Here is an 18,568-nt window from a genome sequence, read left to right as displayed (position 1 = left end):
GCTTTTAGAAACAGGGGATCAAATTAAATGAAAGGTCGACGGGGAATCTTGCTCCGAACAAGAAAAAATTAAAAATGTTGGTAGAAATTATATTAGAAAACATAAGTGAATAAAGTAAAAAGTTAGAATGGTTTACAGGAATTTAATTGACAAATATAAGGAAGCCAATGTAAAATACTGGAACAGCCTTAATTTACAACTTCTGAAGGCAGAAGCCTTCCAATTCATTCTATGTCAAGAGAACACGCTGCAGATACACAGAAAAGGAGCAGGAAAGAATAAAACTGGTATCGGATCTATATTGGGAGTCGTAAGAAATTTTAAAAAAGGATTAGAATTATTGTGAGAGCGTAATTAAAAAATAATTGAAAATCAGACAGCAACAAGAGCAATCTTAAATTTTAACTTTTAACAAACAGCCTTTCAAATATGACAAATTCTGAAGACATTCAACATAAAAAAAAGTTAAAAGACAATAACAGCTGTATTAGCTTGGCAATCCTTTAAAAAAAGTGAGGTGACAAATACAAGGCAGCAATGGTACCTAACTAGAGAAAGTGTGATTCATGGTTTTCTTAGGAAGCAGCCTTTTCATTAACAAAATCTCTCCAAAATATCTAAATGAATCACATAAGCGACGTAAATAGAAGATGATAGCGGCTATTCTTCTGTTAAGAAAAATGGGGGAAAAATTGAGGATTATTTACAAGAATTTAACTGAAAAATTTTAGAAAGTCACGATAGTTAATTAGCTACAGCTGGCTTAAGCCATCCTTTTTTCTAAGTGATGAATCTTCCTGGTGAAACTTCTAGAAGATCTTTCTAATAAAGACAGAAAAAGAAATAAATGACTAGGCCTAAAGTTATTATGTGAAAATTAATTTAAAAATTATCAGAAAGAAAGGATATTATTGAGAATTATACAGTAAATTTTCCAAATTAACCGAAAAAAAGAACGAAATGAATGGGATTATAGCGATTCGATAAATATTCAATTAAGAATTGTAAGAAAGCAAGGATACCATTGAGGATTATGCACAGAAAATGTAGCTGAAAAATATATGCAAGTCTTAATAATTGTAGAAGGCATAATTTACAGTTTGTTAGGGGGTTGCAAATAAAATGGTCTCTGGAAGATTGTCTACATAAAGAAGACAAAAAGGCACTAACAGTAAAAACCACATTACAAATCACAAGAATATAAGGAAAAAGGTAGTAAAAATTCTATGATACTGTAGCTGAAAACAAAACAATACATGGATAGCTAAGAGAGTCATAAATTCCAGATTCTTATTTGAAAAATCTTCCAAATATAAGGACCTAAAAACTTTCTAAACACAAGAAATAAATAACCATAAACATCTATATTCAAAGTTAATAGAGAATAAAGAAAACACATCATAACCGTTTATAAAAATTTAATTTATTATTATGATGTGTGAGTAATTTTATATAACTAGGCCTACAGATATAATATAAATACATATTAAGAGATTGTAATAGCAAGGAACCTGTTAAGAATTTTGCACAATTTTTTTTTTTCAAAAATATAGGAAAGCCATAATAATTGTAATAGGCTTAACCTATTGTTGTTAAGGTAAATTTTATTCCTACATTGAAGATGAAAAGGAAAAAGGGGAAATATATTTAGGATTATTTACGAGAATATAAATTAATTTTATTTAGAAAAATGATAATTAGAAGGCCATTATAAGTGATCAGTCTTCCTGATGAAAGCTCTAGAAGCAGTAGCGTAATTTTTCAAAATCCTGGGTGGGCAAACTTGGATCCAATTTTCCCGATTCAAGTGAAAATGACAGTGGAAACTGAAAAATTAGCCATATAGTACCATAAAGGTAAATACTAAAGAAAACTGACCCGTTTCTGTGGATGCTTGAATTATGCAGGCTTATCTCAGTTTTGACAAGACTTTTGAAGAAGCTAAATTTTGGCTGGGGGGGACTAAGGTCTCGGTGGAGAACTAAGGTCTGGGGGGGTCAAACCAAGGTCTTAGAGGGGCAGTTACCCCCTGTCCCATAGTAAATTGCGTCCCTGTCTAGAAGATGTCATAAATAAACAAAAAAAGAAAGAAATGACTTGGCCTACATCAGTTATATCGTACGAATATCTATTTAAAAATTAAGACAGCACGGACGCTGCTGAGAATTATATACAAACATTTAGTTGAAAAACATATGCGAGCCATGATAATTGCGGCACCCATAAAATAAAGGTTTGATGTCTCAGGCGTCTCAAAAAAACAAAAACGACGATAACAATTAAACCAATATTACAAATTATAAGAAAAAAGAGAAAAGGTTACGAAACATTTGTGACACTATAACTGAAAATAATAAAATATAATGGCATCTAACAGCGCCATTAATTGCAAATTTTTATCTGCAAAATCTTCACAATAAAATGGCTCTAGGAAACTTTCCAAATAGAAGAAATAGTTGAACATAGCGGCTATATTCAAAGTCAACAGAAAGCAATGAATAAATTGATAATTCTTCTTAAAAAATAAGCTGAAAAGTATAAGAAAGTCATGGTAAGTAACTGCAACGGGTTTAAACCGTAACTTATTAAGTGAGCAGTTACAATTCTGATGAAATATTTGCTACTAGGGGGGGGGGGGGTTAGTAGTTGCTAGACGCAATGAGGGTATAATGAACAAGAATAGAAGTTTTTGTTCTTAAAGGGCCCCAATGCCAAAACCAAGCTTCTGATCGTTCAAATGAGAAAATAAGGAAACAGGAGAGCCAACCAAACCTTAAATTGCATTTTTTTGTATTCATAACTTGTATAATAATTTACACAAGAACAGATGCAACTAAGCAATTTATTAAGATCTGACTTACTAGGTGATTTCGGGGGACTTCACACCCTCTTGACCTTTCTGCTCGTTTCTTTACTTCATGTCGCTTATGAACTAAATATTTGAACTAAATATCAATTTGGTTCATCCATTTAATTGTCAATTGAAGCAACTCTTAAATTCTTTTTTTTTTTTATAAAATACAAATTATATTTGTGTTCAAAAGCTAAGGAAAAACAAAACAAAAAAGAAGGAGAAAAACTGACTTATTTATATATAGACAAAGTGATATTTTTAGCTTTAGTTTACTATCCATGAACTATCAGAAGACCTAAAGAAATGTCAATTTTATAATATGAAAGTGGAATATAGAATATGAATTTCGAGAGTTTTAGAATAGCTGTTTTTACATCGTAGTTTTAATATTTTTAGTACAGTGTAGTCCACTTAAATTTTAAATATTCAAAATAAAGGAAGACTGCACTTTCCTACAGCCATAGATTTCAAAACTGGGCCAATTCAAAATACTAGAGAGCCAGCATACCCACCAACGTTATAATTTTGAAATAGCCATCTAAATGCCTGTCCATCCAGTATTTATGTCAGCGTGTGCTTTTGTAAAAATATACTAATCAAATACTGATATTTGGAAAAAATACATAAAACATTAATTTCTATCAAGCGTAAATTTGATCTTTTCGGTCCATTGGTCAAAATAATAAAAAAAGTACAGTTTTAAGTCGCTGTGATTCCATTTTTGGTATAAGTCTAGGAGCAGTCCAGTGCAAAAGGAAACATGTTAAGAAAACAATTCTTACGAATAATTCTAGTTAACATATTTTGCAGAGGGAGAAACTTTATATTCACTTCTTTGACTGTTGTACTATTAGTTTTAACAAAATTCTGAAAATTAAACATGAACTGCAGTTCCCGTTTTCAAACAATCAAAATTTGTGGTTAGACACCATCAATGCTTGTAACCAAAAAAACAAATAGACAAATAGTGATAATTTATGTTAAGTAAGGTTAAGTCAGGTTAAGTTAGGCTAAATACTTAAAAACGTAATAGAAAAACTGTAAATATAGTGAAAAAAGTGAAGGTAAAAGTTCTCCCCCTGCGAAAAATGTTAACTAGGATTATTCTGCATATTATCAAGTAAGAAGTGTTTCTTAACATGTTTCTTTATGTACTTGACTGCTCCTAGACTAAAACCCTATTTTTACTTGCAGCGGAGGGTTCTGTTTATTCCTTCTTTGTTTCAAGCTATCAATATATGACATGTTCGGTTTGACTAAAATGAATAAGTAATTATCAAAAACACTTGGTGCTCTGTTTCCTAGTTCGTTAGAAGTTTATTATCTCTCGAGTATTTATTCACCAGACCCCCCTCCCCCAGGAAAGATGTTATGGCAGAAATTATGTCCAAGAAATACTGCACACCCCCATCTTTTTTAAATATAGTTTATCAAAAATAACTGACAGCTTTTTTCAACATAGAAATCCCACATAATTAAACGAGAGATTGGATTTGGAGTTCTATTGAGGTAACCTTCCTGAAGCCGGAGTTTTTTGGTTGGAAATGTGTGGCTGGCATTAAGGTTTAAGCTTTAAGTAAAGGAAATGAGTTTTTATCAATGAACTTAGGTTTAACATTTGACAAAGGATGAGCACAAGTTTTAAAAAGTGCGTTTGGAGGCTCTTTTTTTCAAGGGGGGGGGGGATATTACATATTGATTATGGGAAAATCTGTATTCAGTTTTCGACAGCGGTGAAACGAAAATGTGACTTAGAACTAAGATTTGCTATTGCGTAATTTAGATATTTTAGAAATTACAGTGGAATAAGGAACGTGTTGTCTTAGCGTCTGTAATGATAAAAAGGAAAGAGGAATTGAATTCACATCAGAATTTCTTAGTTCAACTCTAATTACTGGCATTGGCATACCACCCTATGACTTGAAAATAATACCTTAAAAAATACAAATAACATGTTCTTGATTGCTCTATTTTTATGCTAAACTGTGAGAAATTTTTATGCAGGACAACATAGAATAAACTTTATGCGCGAACATTTTAAAATAACTATTAAAGAGCTAAAAATCACATGCTCAATTTCGGGTGCTAATTGGCGGCAACAATAGCATGCTGGATTTAAAAAATGTTTTTGAACAATGCCGTTCAAGAATTTGAAATAAACAGTTCCTCTAGATTTTGGAAAACACAGTTTTTTCTTGTATCTCCGCTAGAAAAAATAGAAACTATCTGAAATAGAAACAAATTCTCCAGAAAAAAACTTGCACAAGCTCTAATAGAGCAAAATATTTTTTTAAAGAGACTAATTTTCAATTGGGTCCCCAGTAGATCTCAGAATCCCCCCCCCCAAACTTGGACTTGAGCCTGTAGGATTTCAAGGAAAACTTTCGCATGGAGCGGGGGGATTTCCAGCATAATTTGAAAAACGATGGGAAATCAAAGCCTTTTTCAGAGGAAAATGTGCAAAGGAGGATTCTTCAGGTGAAGTCGTCCGCAAGAAATTTTGCAGAAGGAATGTTCAGAAAGAATGGAATTGTCCAGGGAAATTGTTCGACTGGCGGTATTCTACGAGGGAGGAACTTTTCATGGAAGAATTTCCTTCGGGGAACGAATTTTTCATGGAGGGGGAGCCAAATTTCAGGGCATTATTTGAAAACAATAAAAAAAAATAAAAACAAGTTTTTTCAACTGAAAGTAAGGTGCAATATTAAAACTTAAAACGAACAGAAACTATTCCGTATATATCCATCAATATCTCACTCTTTACGCAGCAGTTTATGTGTTTTTATCCTATCTATTTAACAAAGACTTTTGAATCAAAAAGGCTGTTTAATTAGACTATGAAACCTTTCTTTTTATAAATGCTAAAAACTTCAAAACAGCGAGTATGTAAATAGCGAGATATTGAAGAGGGGACAACCCCTCACATATATGGAATAATTTCTGTTCGTTTCAAGTTTTAATGTTGCATCTACTTTCCTTTGATTTTTTTTTCTTTTTTTTTAATCTAGTATTTAATCTAAGACCCCCGGAGTCCGGCAGCAGAATCACTCAAATGTGTCATCACCATGTATATCAAGATGCGTTTTTTTCCAAAAATTATGTTTTTGAAAAATTCCCATAAATAGTGAAGAAAAAAAAATAAGATAAAAGAGAATGCGTCAAAAAAGCTACCGAACGAAATAATCGGCTTTAACTATATTCAGGAGAGTTTGCCCTTAGAGTATGTAAATACTTGTTGTTATTTTCTGTCAATAAAGCAAAGGAATATGAGAGCATACTATTGAACAATATGGGTCGTTCAGTCTGAAATCCAAGGTGAGAGTCTGTAGAATTTTGAACAGGACTGAATGGTCGAATTTACAGGGATCCGCTGATATAAATTCTTCCATCCCGTGTTTTCTAGCTCGGTCAGTATCTGAAAAAAAAAACATATTTGAGAACTAGACACGATAAAGACAGATAAAGAGGGACACTTTCATAATACAGATTCTATTAAGCTATAATCCTCTGTAATTGTGCTTCTGTTACTCGCTTCATTTAAATTATTTAGATATGCCCTTCGTAGGCCGATTTTTTTTTTTTTTTTTTTTTTTTTTTTTTTTGAGACTACCCAATGATGTGGTATCTTTATTAACATTCTTTCAAGATTAAGTCAGCAGACTTTTACCGATATATTTTTTTTTTAATCAATGCAAAGAAGGAAAATATGATAGACGTGCCCAGGCTGAATTTCACTTCACTTTCTCTGACCCTTCTGGCCTTTCTGCTTCAGATATTTTCCCTATTCTTAGGAATGGTAATTTAATAGAATCCAGGTAAATTATTTTGAATTTTGTAGAATTTTTCTTTACATTCCTTCCTGGATACTAGTCGCTTTCTTCTGAGTAATTTAGGCGTTTACGATGTATTCCAATATCAGAGATACGACAAGTCAACTCTCAGCTATGGCTTATATGCGTTTATAACATCACCAATTGTTTGTGATGACGTTTATAACATCATCATTGTTTGTGATAATTGTGCATTATTTCTCTAGCGTTTGTCTTTTCTTGCTGTTACTTTCTATTCAGTGGCGTAATTTCGTGGGCCCCCCAATAATTTGGAGAAAAATTATTATATAGCCCTCAGAACAATTTAGAAAAAAATCGTCTAAAAAATCTTTTTTCTTATGTTTTGAGAAATGAAAAATCTCCTGAACCCTCCACCCGTAGCGGTCCTGAAGCCATACTTGAAAGCCATTCTATTAGACATGCCAATGTGCTGTAAAAAAAATCTGCAAAAAGAAAATTAGTTGAAATGGAGATTCGGAACGATCGGTCAGTTTTTATTTTAGGTTTCACATTTTACACCATTTTGTTGCTCCAAAAGCCAAAATGGCACCCTAAAGAAAGAGTGAGATTTTCCTTTTTTTTCTCCTATTTTCCTTTTTTGCTATGCATAATCATTTTTAATTTTTTTTTCCTGTAGTGTTACTCCACTGCATATTTGAGGTACTCTCTCCATGAAGTTGGATGTTTACCTTGTTATATCTCGTTTATAAAAAACTGACGCATTGATTTTTTTTAGCCAAAAATAATATCACTCTAAAATAGCAAGCCTCGGAGTAAACAAAAATCATAAAAAAGGATTCAAGATATGAAAGTCCTGAAACAGAGCAGTACATCTTTTTGTGGATGCATCACGTATCATTAAATACACCAAACACATTCCCTAGTTGGATTATGATACAATCGAATGTGTGTTAGTTTTAATTACTTCGTCTTGGGTTTGTGTTATTTCACCTTTATCTAGCATAATTTCTGAAATCTCGGGTAAAACCACAGCTATCATAAAAGCACAGTTTCTAACCTTTTCCGCACACCCGTATTTATCAAAATAGACAGGATGGGGCTATTGTCCTACCCCAAGTCCTAGAGTGTTGCACATTAATAACATCTTTCCTTTGGGATTTATTCAGACTTGAGTACAATTGAGCCTGTCTTAATTTTAATTGTTTCGTATTAGGTTTGCATTATTTAACTGTTATCTTATTAAACAATTCGTGGTAAGGAACTTTAAGTAAGGAGCGACTCGGCTCAATAGTAACCGAAACTCTAAAAAACAGAATTTTAATATCAATAGATACATCGAAAGAATCAGCTTATTATGCTGATTCTAAATACATAAGATTCACCAAGTTTAGTGTTACCCATCAAAAGTTATGAGCCTGAGAAAATTTGCCTGATTTTTGCAATAGGGGGAAAAACCCCCTAAAATAAAAGGTATCTTAATGAAAGTCATACCATCAAATTCAACGCACCAGAGAACCATACTATAGAAATTTAAACCTCCTATCTGCAAAAATGTGGAATTCTGCTATTTTTGCCAGAAGACAGATCACGGATGCGTGTTTATTTGTTTATTTTTTTTCCCTACGGGTGATTTTATCAAAATAATGGTCCTAGAAGATCGGGGGAGGGTGAATTCGAACGGAAATTAAAAGGTCTAGTGCTCTTTTTAAGTGAACAAAAAGATTGGAGGGCAGCTGGGCCCCCTCCCACGCCCATTTTTCCCCAAAGTTATCTTATCAAAATTTTGAGATAGCCATTTTTTTCAGTTTAGTTGAGAGACAAAACAATCATGTCTTTAGTTGTAAAATGACCCCCCCACAGTCTGTGGGGAGAGGCTTGTAAGTTATGAGATTCGCCCGTTGTTTACGTACAGTACTTGTTATTGGGTAGTATACACACTTTTTTTTGGGTAGGGGGAGGAAGGGGTGTGCTTGGGGTGGATTTCTAAAGGGTTGATTTATATAGAAATTTATGGGGGGGAATATTCTAGGTGAAATGTTACACTGTGGGATTTGACAGAATTACTATATGAAATTGTTTTTAATTGTTTTACATTCTCTTTGCCAAATTTCTCATCTTAAGATGATCCGGGGAAATTATCCAGGATTTTTTCCCCGTGGGTTTTAATTTCCAGGAAACAAATTCCACGGAAGGGGGCATTTCTGGAGTGATTGAGCAACCGATTAGAGATTAAAGTCTTATTCAAATGAAATAATGCTAAGAAGAATTTCAGGCTGAATCGTCCGCAGGCAATTTTACAGGGAGGGGGGATTCTCAGCAAAGATGGAACTATCTGGAGAGAATTTGATGGGGGGGGTTGCACTTTACGTTGGATGGAATTTTCACAGAAAAAGTTTTCCGTGAGGGGAGAGGTATTTTTCATACAGGGTGAGCCAGATTTACCGGTATTATTTGAAAAACGAACAGAAATTATTTCATATATGAAGGCTTGTCCCCTCCTCAATATCTTGCTCTTTACGCTAAATTTTGGCTGTTTGTCCCAATTTTTTAAGAGCGTCTACTGAAACCGTTTAATTAGAATAGGAAGCGTTTTTAAAAGTGGTAACAGCTTTAGCGTAAAGAGTAAGCTATTGAGGAGGGGGCAACTCTTCCTATACGGAATAAATTTGCCAAAATTAATATGCAAATTTTGTTTAAATTTTTCATGTGCGGTGAGCCAAATTCGAACCTGCATTAGTTGAAAAACGTTCAGAAATTAAATAAAAAAACACGTTTTTCTTTAGCCGAAAGTAGGGAGAGACACTAAAACTTGAAACGAACAGAAATTATTCCGTATATGAAAGGGGCTGTCCACTCCTCAAGGCCTCACTCTTTACGCTGAAGTTTTAGTGTTTTAAAAAGTAGAGTTGTGACAAGGAGTCAAATTTTAGCGTAAACAGTGAGGCGTCCAGGAGGGGAAAAGGCTAATCGATTTCGTATACCTGCCACTCAAACTGAGAATGTAAAAATTGCCCCCATCCTGGTAAAATTTTCAAACTTGGATATTGCTCGAAAAGTGATTGCATCAAAAAGTAAGTTGGCCAAGTCAGGTATATTTGTGTCTGAAAACCTAACTAAAAAGCGTCGCGATCTATTAAACGCGGCTCGCTGTACATTTGGCCCCAAAAGTGTTTGGTCTGATCATGGAAAAGTTCTAGCCAAAGTTCCGAGTGAAACTCGTATACGTAAAATAAATTATTTGCATGAATGCATTAGTATGTGACTTGTTAATATTTTTCTTGATTTGTAAAAGCCTTAATCGGGTCATAGCTTTTCACTTTTTTTCACAATTTCTTTTTCATATCGTTTCTTTTTCTTAATTTATTTATTTATTTATTTATTTTTCTCATTTTGTTTCTATTTCCGCGCTAAAGGTTCATTCCAACAATACCTGCTGTGCAATTAGTTATTTGTGTGTTTGTAATCCTTTGACAGGTTTTTCTTTTGCAATTGATTTAAGTAAAGGTTTCTTTTTGGTTCATCTGGTGACTTAAATGGACTCTAAGTAAAACCTACTTTTGTGAATATTTTAAGCTATGAGAGTCACCTTTGCGAGCTTGAAAATAATCCTTTTTAATGTAATAAGTATCGTAAATAATTCTGTGCGTCAGGCCAATCAAAATCCGATTAATATAAACCCTATTTGTAATAGTAAATATGTTTCGGATTTGGGGGGAGAGGAGTTTACCAAAGGAAATTATTCTCTGACAGCACTTCAGCTTAACATTCAGGGTCTCTCCTCGTCAATAGATAATTTAAGACAAATCGTTTCGGATGGACAGCCTGATGTTGTAGACGTTTTTGGATTCTGCATGGCAATGAAATGCTATTGGATATCCATGGTTACAAAATGGAACGTATAAACCGCTGCTAGATGGCTAAAGGAGGTCTTGCCATGTATATATCTTGCAATTTGTATTGTTACTTGCGTGATAACTTATCAAGGAATTTCGAAGGTATTTTCGAGTCACAATTTATTGAAATAAGATCTAATGGTATTAATCTAATCATAGGCAATATTTATCGTTCTCCTAGTGGTGCTATTCCGTTGTTTCTTCGAAACCTTGAGAAAATACTTGACATAATGCTGAAACGTCCGTGTCAGTTAATCATAATGGGTGACTTTAATATGAATTTGATGGATTGAAACTCTTCGGCTTCAGTTGATTTTCTTTCAACCATGCTTGCCGCAGGCACTCTACCATCTACATCCATTCCCACACGAGTAACTAATGTTACAGCTTCTTTGATTGACAATATCTTCTCTACGCTTAGTTTGAAGGAAAACTCAATTTTAGTTAGTGATATCTCCGATCATTTTCCAACATATTCTCGGTTTAGCTTTAAATAGGGGAAGAGTAACCGGGCTCAAGTGTTTGATTCCTATTCTATTAGGTTTGGCGAGAAAGAGTTATTTCTTCTTGGGTCTAAATTAGCGGAGAATTCGTGGGGCTTGTTCGATAATGATAAGGATGTTTGTTTATTTGAGTCATTTTATGGAACCATAAAAGAGGCTATTCTTAGCATTTGTAAAGTACCACCTTCTAATCATAGGTATAAAAGATTGTTCTTCTAAACCCATGTATGACACCCGGACTTCTCAAAAGCTGGAGAAGGAAAAATAATCTCTGGAGAGCTTATAAATGCGCTAAACTTTCAGCAAGTGCTATTCGTCTTTGTCAATTCAAGATCTACCGGAGTATATATAATTTCTTGTTTAGGAAAGCCAAATCTCTCTATTATCTAAATAATTTTGCTGCGTGTGGCAATGCTATTCGCAAAACTTGGAAGGCAATAAACTTTGAACTTAAATCCGGTTCTTAATCTAGCTCTTTACCTATGAGTTTGGTCATTGGTGATAAAGCTGTGGAGGGTTAGCATAATGTCCAAGAGGCATTCACTTCATTCTTCGCTAATGTTGGTAAGAATACTGCTTCTACAGTTACTTTGTCTCGGCCTAAGCCGGTTTTTAGATCTTACCTCAGGCCGTCTTGTGTTAAGTTCATGTTTTTAGAGCCAGTAACAGTAAGTGAAATTACTAAAATTGTTAATGGCTTGAAAAACTGGTCTTCATCTGGGCCAGACTCTATCCCTACTAAGGTAGTTAAATCTATTCTTCCTTCAATAGTTTTGCCTCTAGCAAAACTTGTTTATCTTTCATTTGAATGTGGAGTTTTTCCGGATGCTCTCAAGCATGCTCTGATTATTGCTTTTTATGAGGGTGAACCAAGGAATGATCCGGCAAATTATCGACCAATTTCAATTTTATCAGTATCTAGTAATATCTTTGAAAAGGCTATGCTTTCTCGTCTCCTTACTTTCCTAAAATCTAAAAATTTTCTTCATCATTTTCAATTTGGTTTCCGAATGAAGCACTCCACTGAACTTGCCTATATGACCCTTTTGAATTTTATTCATTCTGCATTCGATTCGGGATTGATTCCGGCTGCTATATTCCTGGATATTCGTAAGGCTTTAGAGACCTTAACCCATGATATCCTTCTATCGAAGATATCTTATTTTAGCATAAGGGGAAATATATTTTCTTGGTATCAGTCTTTTTTGAAGGATATGCTAATTTCTGTTGATCCACTTTTCCGGTCACCCTCACAAGTGAATTTTGGCGTCCCCCAGGGATCAGTTTTAGGGCCTGTGCTATTTTTTATTTATATAAATGATCTTTATTATGTTATAAGAAATTGGAAACTTATTAATTGCTGTAGACTTTGTCATCCTAAGCCTTCCCTTGCCCATAGTGGCAAATATAGTTCGCCTTCTTCTGATGTCCTTGTTTGTTTTGCTGATGACAGCACTTTTTCATTTTTTCGCGTGTTTCTCAGGTTCCTCCCCACTTATCAGAAATTCATCAGCCAAATGGGATAATTCATAGATATAAAGACCGATATGTTCGTTTTTTGGGCATTCTTGTTAATGAAAACCTATCTACCAAACGTTACATTGATTTTATTAAAATGAAGATATGCAATAGTCTCGGTATTTTTAGGAATCTTAGACATACTTTTCCTGGATCAATTTTGAAAGTCCTTTTTCATTGCTTAATCCAATCTTACTTTTCTTACTGTCCAATAGTGTGGATGTCAACCTTTCCTTCTCTGTTAAAACCACCTTCTAAGGTTTACAATAAAGCTAGAAATCTCATTCAGGAAACTAATCGTTCATTAGTTATCCTATTACATGATCTTGAGTCACTATACATTCTTTCATGGGCATGTTTTACTTTTTATCAGCTTCATGATGACCTCCCCCGTCCCCTAAGTGTTCCGCTATCTTTTACCTCAGATCAAAATAATTATAATCTTCGCAATATGACAAATACTTTCAGTTTAAAAAACTTGTTTTTTTTTTATTTAATTTCTGATCGTTTTTTAGATAATGCAGCTTTTATTTTGGCTCACCGTCATTGAATAAGTAAACAAAATTTGCATAACATTTTTACTTTTCTTTTGCTAAATGGATGTCTCTAAATTTGGTTCTGACGTAATTTACAAATTAACTTACGTAACGAACTTCTATATTCGTATATTTTTCTTCTGGACAAAAATACAAAGTTGCAGATTTTTGCAGATATGAGCTTGAAACCTATGTTATAGGGTTTTCTGATACGCTGAATCTGACAGTGATTTTCATTAAATTTTTTTCACTTTTAGAGGACGTTTCCCCCTCTTTAAAAAATCAGGTAAGTTTTCTCAGGCTCGTAGCCTTTGATGAGTAATACTAAACTTAACAAAATTTGTATATTTAGAATCAGCATTATAAGCCCATTCTTTTGATACATTTATTGACATCAAAGTTCCGTTTTTAAAAGTTTCGCTTACTATTGAGCCGTATCGCTTGTTTTTTTTTATTTTTCTTTTTATTACGTTTATGTTATTACGTATATGATGGGGTTCTCCCTTAGTCAATACCACGCTCTTTACGTTAAAAGTTAAAAAAAATTTAATTCACACACCCCTGAATCACAAAGGCCGTTTAATTAGAATAGATAGCTCTTTTGAAAGCACTAAAAAAAACTGTAGCGTAAAGAGCGAGGTATTGACTAGGGGGAGAAACCCCTCATATACGTAATAATTTCTGTTCGTTTTAAGTTCTAATGTTGCTTCTTACTTTCAGTTGAAAAAACTTGTTTTTTTTAATTTAATTTCTGATCGTTTTTTAAATAATGCTTCGGAATCCGGCGCCCCCTTCATAGAAATGTCCCTTACCCCAAAGAAACATCCTCCACGGAAAGATTATTCCGAGTAACCCCCTCCTCAAGCCCCCCTCCCCCCCAACCAAAAAAAATTATTCCTGAAAATGTCTGTATACTTCCCAATAACCAATACAATATGCAAGCAATGGACAAAGTTCATAACTTGCAGCCCTTCCCCTGGGAACTGTGGGGGATTAAGTCATCGTAAAAGACATATTTATCAGATTTTCGACTATGCTAAACAAAATGGCTATCTCAAACTTTTAATTGGGTGACTTTGAGAAAAAAATGAGCGTGGGAGGACGCCTAGTTGCCCTCCATTTTTTTTGGTCACTTGAAAAGGGCACTAGAACTTTTAATTTCCGTTCAAATGAGCCCTCTTACGATATTCTAGAACCACTGGGTCAACACGATTACCCCTGGGAAAAAAAACAAAAACAAAAAACAAACAAACAAACAAATAAACACGCAGCCGTGATCTTTCTTTTGGCAAAAACTGCAAAATTCCACATTTTTGTAGATAGGAGCTTGAAACCTCTACAGTAGGGTTCTCTGATACGCTGAATATGATGGTGCAAATTTCATTAAGGTTCTATAATTTTTAGGGGGGTCTTTCCCTCTTTTTTTAAAAATCAGCCAAATTTTCTCAGGGGCGTAACTTTTGATGGGTAAGACTAAACTTGATGAAACTTATATATTTGAAATCAGAATTAAAGCCTGATTCTTTTGATGTATCTATTGGTACCAAAATTCCGGTTTTTAGAGTTTCGGTTACCATTGAGCCGGGTCGCTCCTTACTTACAGTTCGTTACCACGAACTGTTTGATAGTTCTCTTTGTCTTAAAAACGAGACAAAAGGTATACCTCGTCAAAGTCCTCAATTAAATAAAACTTTTTCTTTTTTTTTGAATAACCTTTTCCTAAAAAAAAAAAAAAAAAAAAAAAATCAAGCATAATAGGATTGTTACACATCAATCCTTTGGTTTCTAAAAATAACTCGGAATCCTGCTATCATTGGTTGTCTTTCTAAGAAAACATGCTATCAAACAAAATATCAGACAGCAACTAACCTAAAGAAAGAAAATTCCTTACCTCCCTGAATTTTTGCAATCGTAGAGTTCCTGTTAGATGGTGCTAAAGGAGGACTTGGTTTGTGGGACTGGCCTGTAGCCCTGTAAATTGCCATAACCCACATGTGGCAATCCGCTTCGTCGTCAACGGAGAACAGAACACTATCACCTTCTTTAACAGCATTGAAGAAATATTTTCCACCATCCAAATCTGTAGAAAAAAGCCTCATTAGAAGGCCAATTACAGAAATCAGATCTTTCTTGTCAAGGGTATTCGTAGGTGTCTAGCTAATTTTCGAGTGGGGGTAAAACGAGACATTTAGTGCCAAAGCTCCATTGGATTTTACAGATACGCAGTCTGGGGGGTGCTACTCCGATCACTCACCCCTGCTGCCACCTACAACTTTTTTTAACACCAAATTTGGGCATAGAGTCCCTAGGGAGAACACGTGGTTAATGGGGTCAATGACCTAAAGTCAGTCATTAATCAAATTGTTTCCAGGCAAGGTTAATTAATGTCTGACAGGTACTGTTAATCATTAATCAAATTGTTTCCAGGTGAAGTTTAATAATGTCTGACAGGTGATGTCAAGATCGATTGATATGTCACGAAAGGAGAATTAATTTGTTGTTTCTAAGGGGAATTATTGATTCAAGAAAGTGGAATTAATTTGTTGCTTCTAAGGGGAATTATTGATTCAAGAAAGGGGAATTAATTTGATGTTTCTAAGGGGAAGGTGGGGAAGAGATATGTTGATTGCGTAATTGAAGGGAGAGAATTCCCGAGAAATTGATTACATAATCGGTAGAACCGTATAAGGAGCTCGTGACGGGAATCCATTTATGGGCATAGAATGACGTAATCAACTAGTACAAATGGATTTCTGAGAAATTGATTACATAATCGGTAGAACCCTATCAGAAGGTCATGACGGGAATCCATTTATGGGCATAGAATGATGTAATCAACTAGGACAAATGGATTTCTGAGAAATTGATTACATAATCGGTAGAACCCTATCAGAAGGTCATGACGGGAATTAATTATGGGCATAGAATGACGTAATCGACTAAGACAATTGGATTTCTGAGAAATTGATTACATAATCGGTAGAACCCTATCAGGAGGTCATGACGGGAATTCATTTATGGGCATAGAATGACGTAATCGACTAAGACAAGCAAGTTACTTTCTTAATGTCCCTCCTAAACCCATTTTCCAACTTGAAGTACTTATCTTTTCACTCACAACTATACTTTACAGCTTTTGAATGCTCCAACACCAAGAAATACTTTTCAAAGACCATTTCAGAGCAAGTTACTTTCTTAATGTCCCTCCTAAACCCTTTTTGCAACTTGAAGTACTTATCTTTTTCACCTACAACTATACTTTACAGCCTTTTGGATACCCCAACACCAAGAAATAGTTTTCAAAAGGCATTTCAGAGCAAGTTCCTTTCTTTATGTCCCTCCTAAACCCATTTTCCAACTTGAAGTACTTATCTTTTTCACCCACACCTTAGTTATAGGTAAGAGTTTTAAGTTTTACCTTAGAGTCCTAGCTTAGAGTTTTGTTAGAGTTTTAGTTTAGTTTAGTTTTAGTTAAAAGTTTAGAGTTTTTTAGCTTAGAGTCTTAGCTTAGAGTTTTTGTTAGAGTTCTAGTTTAGTTTTATTTAAGAGTTTAGAGTTTTTAGCTTAGAGTCTTAGCTTAGAGTTTTATTAAGAGTTTTAGTTTAGTTTAGATACAGTTCAGAATTTAGAGTTTTAGCTTAGAGTCATAGCTTAGAATTTTACTTAAAGTTGTAGTTTGTTTAAGTTTTAGTTAAGGGTTTTGAGTTTTAGCTTATAGTATTAGCTTAGAATTTTTGTAAGAGTTCTAGTTTAGTTTAGTTTTATTTAAGAGTTTAGAGTCTTAGCTTAGAGTTTTTGTTAGAGTTCTAGTTTAGTTTAGTTTTAGTTAAGAGTTTGGTGTTTTACCTTAGAGTCTTAGCTTAGAGTTTTAGTTAGGGTTCTAGTTTAGTTTAGTTTTAGTTAAGAATTTGACGTTTTATCTTTGAGTTTTTGTTAGGGTTCTAGTTTATTTTAGTTTTAGTTAATAGTTTAGAGTTTTAGCTTAGAGTCTTAGCTTAGAGTTTCCGTTAGAGTTGAAGTTTAGTTTAGTAATAATTAAGAGTTCAGAGTTTTAGCTTAGAGTCTTAGCTTAGAGTTTTTGTTAGAGTTCTAGTTTAGTTTAGATAAAGTTAAGAGTTTGGAGTTCTACCTTAGAGACTTAGCTTAGAGTTTACGTTTAGTTTTAATTAAGAGTTTATAGTTTTTTATCATAGAATCTTATATTAGAGTTTTTGTTAGAGTTTTAATATTTTTTTATTTTTTTTAAGGGTTAGATTTTTCACCCTTGAGTTTTATTTAGATTTATAGTTGAGTTTAATTTAAGTTAACAGCTGGAAGTTTTATCTTTGAGTTTTTTGCTCTGGTTATTGTTTCTTTTATTTTTATTTATTATTTCATAGTTTTATATAATAGTCTTGTATTAGAGTGTTGTTTATATTTTTATTCTAGTTTATTAATATTTAAGAGTTTAGAGTTTTATCTTAGAGTCTTATCATAGAGTTTTTTTTAGAGTTCTAGTTTAGTTTAGATAAGGTTAATATTTTATAGTTTCTTTTAGAGTTATAGTTTATTTTAGTTTTATTTGAAAGTTTGGTGTTTTAGCTTAGAGTCTTAGCTTAGAGTTTTTGTTAGAGTTCTAGTTTAGTTTAGTTTTAGTTAAGAGTTTGATTTTTCACCTTTGAGTTTCAGTTAGAGTTCTAGTTTAGTTTAGTTATAGTTGAGAGTTTGGTGTCTTACCTTAGTGTCATAGCTTAGAATTTTACTTAAAGTTGTAGTTTGTTTAAGTTTTAGTTAAGAGTTTCGAGTTTTAGCTTAGAGTATTAGCTTAGAGTTTTTGTTAGAGTTTTAGTTTAGTTTATTTTTAGTTAATAGTTTAGAGTTTTAGCTTAGAGTTTTTGTTAGAGTTCTAGCATAGTTTAATTTTAGTTAAGAGTTTGGTGTTTTACCTTAGAGTCTTAGCTTAGAGTTTTAGTTAGGGTTCCAATTTAGTTTTGTTTTACTTAAGAGTTTGACGTTTTATGTTTGAGTTTTTGTTAGGGTTCTAGTTTATTTTAGTTTTAGTTAATAGTTTAGAGTTTTAGCTTAGAGTCTTAGCTTAGAGTTTTTGTTAGAGTTGAAGTTTAGTTTAGTAATAATTAAGAGTTTAGAGTTTTAGCTCTGAGTTTTTGTTAGAGTTCTAGTTTAGTTTAGATAAAGTTAAGAGTTTGGAGTTTTACCTTAGAGACTTAGCTTAGAGTTTTAGTTTAGTTCTAGTTAAGAGTTTATAGTTTTTTAGCTTAGAATCTTAGCTTAGAGTTTTTGTTAGAGTTCTAGTTTAGTTTAGTTTTAGTTGAGAGTTTGGTGTCTTACCTTAGAGTCTTAGCTTAGAGTTTTAGTTAGAGTTCTAGTTTAGTTTAGTTCCAGTTAAGAGTTTAGAAGTTTATCTTAGAGTCTTAGCTTATAGTTTTTGTTAGAGTTATAGTTTAGTTTAGTTTTAGTTACGTATTTAGAGTTT

General features: G+C 33.4%; 1 protein-coding gene across 3 annotated transcripts in view; it reads right to left on the bottom strand.

The window, feature by feature from the left end:
- Cadps (calcium-dependent secretion activator 1) overlaps positions 1-18,568 on the bottom strand; it is a 245,037-nt gene that overhangs the window by 139,628 nt on the left and 86,841 nt on the right. For all 3 annotated transcript variants that reach the window (XM_089085689.1, XM_089085690.1, XM_089085691.1), the window contains 2 exons: positions 14,987-15,175; positions 6,133-6,269 (listed from right to left, as the gene is read on the bottom strand). In XM_089085689.1, coding sequence (XP_088941815.1) covers positions 6,133-6,269; positions 14,987-15,175 — 326 coding nt within the window. The remainder of the gene's footprint in view (positions 1-6,132; positions 6,270-14,986; positions 15,176-18,568) is intronic.

The sequence above is a fragment of the Artemia sp. Qi Xiang Cuo genome, chromosome 3 (genome assembly GCF_049724085.1).
Source record: "Artemia sp. Qi Xiang Cuo chromosome 3, ASM4972408v1, whole genome shotgun sequence".
NCBI lineage: Eukaryota > Metazoa > Arthropoda > Branchiopoda > Anostraca > Artemiidae > Artemia > Artemia sp. Qi Xiang Cuo.
The sequence above is the reverse complement of the archived record's forward strand: the minus strand, read 5'-3'. Positions and strand labels throughout refer to the sequence as shown.